A 6520-nucleotide genomic window follows, 5' to 3' on the forward strand; every position below is an offset into this window, starting at 1 on the left:
TGGTGTGTACAAGCCCATTAGTCATTGAGTAACATTTCACCAATATCTAGTTTTACTAGTAAAAGTAAAACCTCGAAAGAATGCATGCAAATATATCACTGTTTTTACAGTACGTTCCTTAACTTTTGTTGACTAGTTTAGTTACACTCATTGACAGCAACAACAACAGTTTTTTCTAGAAATTTTATAACTTTTTCTGGCCACAATTTCTTTTGCTGTTATCGACTTGTCAGTGGTCGTTTTATCAGAGGCTTGGAAGTCTTATGTGATTGTTGAAAGTATTTTGGGAAGGTGGGGGAGGGGAGGGTCGAGCAGATATTTTTGATATCTATATTTTGTTGTAGTTTTAAACAGTGTATACAGTCAGAGTTCCTTTTCCTTTTTTTGGTCTTATTTTTTTGTTGTGCATTTTTCAGTTTTTTTTGTTTTTCTTCTAAGCAGATGAGCATTGCTTTTTCTTGTAGCAAATATTTCCTGTTATGTTATAGACACTGCTTGTTGCTCCCTGAAGCATTTCACTCATCTTTGTTTTTAAGACTTTATGGACTTCTTTTTTTGGGTTGTGGCAGAACATTTTACCTAGCACTGAGAGGATAAAAGCCAAATAAGGGACTATTTTCTGTTTTTTGTCAACAACCCCCTTGGATACTTTGAGGATGCACCATTAGCTTAATTCATATCATGCAGGACTACAGAGCAGAGGACTACAGAGCAGATGGCTCTGGTTCAAATTCTCAATAGTGCAATCTGAAGTTAAGTTGTTTGGGGTTTGGAAGTTTATAGGGCTCTCTACCCTTTTGATTGGTCCTATCAGAGATGGAAATTAAATTAGGAGGTCCTACTTCTTGAATAAGATAACAGTGTTAACACGGTCTATACAAATAAATGAATGAATTGATAATTTGAAATTGTTTCAGGGTCTGTGACTCTGGTGCCATTAAGAATTACTTTACTTCTCAAATACTTCATTTGTATCTTTCTACATTGTTTCAACTAAGTCAAACCTGTCTTAAGACAGCCACTGATTACTGAGGGGAAAAGTGGCCATCCTAGACAGGTGTCCGTCTTGGGCAGGACTAATCAAAATTTTAAAAAATAAACCGTTCTCCTTACAACCGCAGGCGGTTGCAGGTTTAGGTCTATTACAATTGGGTTTGTCTTACTTTTGGATTGAGGTTGGAAAGGAAGATCTCTGGCTGCTGTGAGTGTTAAATTCTATGAAGTGTATCAGACCAGGAAGACGGTGTGCAGTGCAAGGGTATAACAAAACGAAATTCGTTAGACGAGGAAGACTGAGTGCCATAGTAAAACGAACGAATGGCTCGCCATCACTCAGTGAATGAGCTACACTTCAGTCACAAGTTCATGTTGATGTCCATTATTCCTGACTAGGTAAACAGAGCGGCTGCTCATTCTCACTAAGATTTGTGTAGGTTAGATTTGTGGGTGGGATTATAGATTATTCCGGTTCACACGCCTCCCTCCCCAGCAACTGAGAACTTGATACTTACTGGTCAATTTAGGTAAACATTATTGGTTCTTTCATCGGAGAGACTGAGGTCCACAGCGTCCCAGCTGATATGTAATCTATGCAATGTGTCGGGGAAAGACAGGTTTGCATGGTCATCTAAGAGATTTTTTTTTACTATTGATTGATATAGTATAGTGGCTTCGACTGTGTTGGACAGGTTATTGTTTTATGCAGTGCTGTTGTACAGGAAAAATGCATGAGGGAAATGGAAAGTGGCCGCTTTTACAGGCGGTCATCTTAAAGAGATGGCTGTCTTGGCAGGTTCGCCTGTACTTACATTTTTCTGCCCTCACATGTCAATTAGTCATTCAGTCGAAGGTTGCTGTCAATTGTTAGTTTTTCTGTCTAGTGATTTGTGTCTACCTTTACAATGTGTTCTGTCACGTTGTGTTGAAATAAGTATTTGATATTCGTTCCATTATGATATTACGTTTTGAAAAGTTTTGAACAAATTAGAGGGTTTCACCGACAAAATGGCATCGTCTGTTCTGCCCTTCTCATCAAAGTGTCCAACAAATGTTTTGCGTCATCATTATCATCAGCTTTTTTTTTTACCCCATGCCAGAGTATAGGCCACCGACAAGAGCTCTCCCTGTACTTCTGTCCTGGGCTATTGTCTCTACCTCTGTCCAGCTAGGTCTGATCTCCTTTAGCTTGGAATCTAAGTCCCTCCTCCAAGTACTTTTAGGCTTTCCTTTCTCTCTTTTTCCTTGTGGATTTCATCTACAGGCTTGGTGGGTAATGTTAAACGTTTTGTGTACAGCTAATTTATTTTGCTCACTTGTAGACGGCTGGCGTCATGGCAGACAGCGTTGGTGCGGGCCAAGACAACGGCCAGATGTGAAAACCTGGGAGGCCACAATACTCCGGCAACAGACTTAGAACTAAACAGCAAAGTGTTACGGTCCCTGGTCCCCTTTGTTGTGTGCCTGGAGAGCTGTTGTTTTCCCTCCACTTACTCATTCCAAAAGTTTATATCAGGTTATAACAAATTGTTGAGAAGGATTTTTTTACGGATAGAAGAGCAGTTTCTGGTACTAAACGGCGAAATGTTGAATTTTGGAGCTGACCTTTTGAGCCAACAGATCAATACAAATAGCTCTAAAAGTTTTCATTTTATGTTATTAAAAAGATTTATTGATTTTTAAGGAAAAAAAAAAGGTGAAATTTTTTAATGTTCAGTGAAAAATTAGTCTGTTTGTCTTTGTCATCTTGATTTAATAGATCTCCAAAAGAGATGACTTTGATTTTTGTCGCTAAAATTTTGTTTAAAGTGTAAGTTTTCGACAACATGTCTTTATGGTTTTGGTGACTTCGTGAAATTTTGATAGATCGGGACATTTAAAAAACACAAATGACAATGTTGAATGTGGCTTTGTTGGTACTTTTATAATGTTTTCTATACAGACATGTTTGTTCATGCATTGACATTTACTGTTGGATTTTTTTTTTCCATGACTAAAATGTTTGTAGTTTTCTGTGCATGTATATATATTATGACCCATGGAGTTTTAAATTATATATTTTCCAATTTTTTTTCTTTCATTTTTAGAAAATGAGATTTCTACATTTGCCTTAAGGGGCATCAGTGAAGAAAATGTCTAGTTCAAAACAGCCGGAAGAAATTTTAAAGAAATGTACATCATTGCTCAAGGAATGTTGCATGTACTTTTCCTTAATGCTATAGTCTGACAATAAGCGTTGTTGATATCTTTCGTTTTTGTGCCTTGCTATATTGTGTTGATGAGTGCATGTCATGTAGGTTTATCTGGCCCATCTATAATGATAAAGAATTGTATTAATCCTCTATTTATGATGCAGATATAATTTTTTTGGCTTCATTAAAAAGATGGTGGTGACAATTGACAAAACAGCTATTGTGTGTATGTGGTTGTTTTTTTTCTCTTTTTTTGTTTGCACGTTAGAAAGCACCTTGATTTCCAACGTTAGGAAACGTAATGCTAGGGTGGCTAACTCGTAGATTGGATCAGTTATCGGAATTATTGTACTGTCGTATGTGTCTGCATTTTTTGCAAGACTCGGACTGAAAAGGACGTACTGTTTGCTCAGTATTACTGTCAAGCTGAACTGCTATGTGAAAGATCATGGTTCGAATTCCTGATGGGCTTTACTTGAAGTTGGTTTGTTTTTTACTTTTTATGGCTTTCGTTCAACTGAACTTGATTCTGTCAGAGATGAAATAAAATCAGATCTTTGGGCCACTAAAATGACTTTATAACATTATGTATGATATAACAGGGTTGTTGAACCCGTCTCATACCAAGTAGTTGATTGTAGATTATCATTCCTCTACGTCTCTGACTTCTATACGTAGAGTTTATTTTCTTCTCTAGAACATCGTTCCCATCCAGTTTTGGGGTACTCGTTTTCTACTATCTAATGTACTTTGTATTCTGTTACTCATAGTCACCAGAGTTTCTTCAGTTTTGGTTGGGGATATTAAATTATATAAATTGTAACTTGACATACCTGTTTGTCTTTTGCTGTTTGAAGTTTTCCTTGCGTGTGCAATCTGTACAGGATAAACCTCCTGATCTGTCCTTGTATGCGAGAACTAAGTCAGTCCCAACAGTTTTATATGATCAGAGATGCAAGTTTAAGTAAAGAGAAGCACATTAATGAGATAACGACCATAAGTGCAGGAGAAAAAGGAAGGCATAGAAAGGACAGAGGGAAAGAAAATAAATCGGTTGTAGGATCTACCAGTGCGGCTGTCTCACAACATAGAGGGATGTGAGAAAAAAAGCCCACCCAAAATTTGCAAAATACTTGTTCTTCATAACTGGGTACTGTATGAAACTGGAGGCGAACCAGTTACTTTGGAATGTGAGGCAAACGCCTTACCCTCCGACGTAGGAGCCACCTCTGTGGTATAAGAGAAAAGGTTCGACTTCCCAGAATTCCACTTTCCATGTTTACAGGTTTTGATTCTTTCCTCACATATCTCCTTTCGTCTTCCCTTTCATCTCTCTTACTACTTATATCTCCTCCTTTTATGTGTTTGTTACTCTCTCATAACACCTCTATTCTTCAGCACTTATACGACCTAATATTGTTGCAAGTGCTGTAAAATGCTTAATAAAACAAAACTTCTTTTTACTCGAACCTCCTGCACCAGGTGCCCTGTTTTCAGTACACCATTCTTGTGACAAACAAGCAGGGTTCTGGCATAAAACAAAGATATACTGTTTGCAAAAAACACTATACTTAATATCTATTTTAAAAAATGTTTTGTACATAGATCAAGTACATGTATTTATTTCAAGTGGTTATGTGGATGTACATGCAAAAGAGAATTCTCCGTACAAAAAACCTAAGTTCTATACATCAAAATTTTATCTTTATTGTTACAAATCCTTTTCCCCTAGTTTACTATCACTTGACAGAGCGCTTCGTTTGTTAAACGACCTGTTTTCATCTAGTAGGACCTTAAACCCAGAACTGCTCCCCCTCTGCCATTTTACGTAGACTGGTTTTTTTTTGCTTTGTTTTTTTTAATTTTGTGTTGTTTTTCTTGATATTACCCCGTATTTCTACTCATATGCATAGATATAGTGGTTATGTATCATATGTTTCTAAGTTCTCTAATAAAGTACAGATTCAAGTGAACGTTTAGTTTTGCATTGGTGTACCACTTGTGCGTGTTTTAAAGTATAATCTTTTGTTTTTGTGGTGAATTTAACGCCTTACTTTGGGTAAATTAAGTGTCTTTCAGAACTATATAGGTGTTAAATGCCCCAATGACACAATTTTAGAGATTGTCTAGGAGGCCATCCCCAAAACCCTGCCTGATAGGACCAACCCGAACGGATAAGGTCACAATGTCTGTCCTTGCAGAAAGACGGAGAGATATTCGTTCGATAAAAATTCCTCTACCCGGGAATCGAACTTGCGTCTTCTGCGTGCAACAATGAAGCGCCTAAAACGTATATTACAGGCACCAATCAATTAGTATTACTATTTCGAATTAGATCTAAGTATTCTAAGTTTCTTCACACAGAACTACCCCCCTGGGCAGTGCCACTGACTGTAGTGTCTTTAGGCCATTCCCGAAGGGGGGACTTTTCTTGTTCAAGCCCAGTAGAATTATAAATGGGCTGATTCATCATGTCACGCTCATAACTGTGCCTGATCTGCAACAGGGAACTGCTGCTTTTTCTTTCCTAATCCTTACTATTGTCTTTTTCCTCTACTTCTTTTGTATGTTTGTCACACTCTTGTGACCCGCTGTTTCCGGGGTGCCTTGATAGTCGAAACAGACCTTGTGCTGTTAAAGCTAGAGAGGTGAGCAGAGTAGGTCTCATTCCCTGTAAGAACTTCTCTGTTGACATGCACCCCTTGGCGCTCATATGACCTTATGCAGTTGCGAGCGCCGTAAAACCCTCTACTAAAAAAAAACAAAAAAACAACCCACTTACAGAACCTAGTCTCAGGGATGGGACTGGGACATCAGCCCGAGACATGGGGAAAAAAATCCTGTTTGAATTTGAGAAGAAGTCGGGACCACACTTAGGTTCAGGTCTGTCACTTCCGTGTGTTGGCAAAGTCACTGATCAACTGCGATGCTAGAAAAGATGAACAACCTTTTGGTTGAATATCGCTTACAAACGGAATTGGGTTACAAAGTTAAATGTCACTTATCGCACAAACATTACCGATGATGATGATGATGATAATAATGATAATAATAGTAAGAAGAAGAACAAGGACAAGAAGAACAAGAACAATAACAGTAGTAACAATTCACTTTCAAACAGAATGGGATCGTAAAGTTATAGTTGTCGCGCGCACATTTTAAGTATTTCGCTATTTGAATGTTCTTTATTAACTTCATAACTGAAATTATGTGGACAATTTTGAATTAATCAACAGCAGCAAAGGTACACTAACGAAAAAAGTCCGTCTTTTACTCACTCTTCTCTCCACCCACCTCACTACCCCCCACCTCTCTCCGCCATGGGGGGCGTG

The 6520-nt window shown here is 38.0% G+C and overlaps 1 protein-coding gene across 2 annotated transcripts in view; it reads left to right on the forward strand.

Moving 5' to 3' along the window:
- The window catches only part of LOC101851138 (aldehyde dehydrogenase family 3 member B1), a 38232-nt gene extending 33071 nt beyond the window's left edge, over positions 1-5161 (forward strand). For both annotated transcript variants that reach the window (XM_005103947.2, XM_005103948.2), the window contains exon 14: positions 2319-5161. In XM_005103947.2, the coding sequence (XP_005104004.1) occupies positions 2319-2375 (57 nt within the window). In that variant the 3' untranslated portion in view covers positions 2376-5161. The remainder of the gene's footprint in view (positions 1-2318) is intronic.
- Positions 5162-6520: the final 1359 nt, after the last annotated feature.

Source organism: Aplysia californica, unplaced genomic scaffold (assembly GCF_000002075.1).
Source record: "Aplysia californica isolate F4 #8 unplaced genomic scaffold, AplCal3.0 scaffold00398, whole genome shotgun sequence".
Classification (NCBI taxonomy): domain Eukaryota; kingdom Metazoa; phylum Mollusca; class Gastropoda; order Aplysiida; family Aplysiidae; genus Aplysia; species Aplysia californica.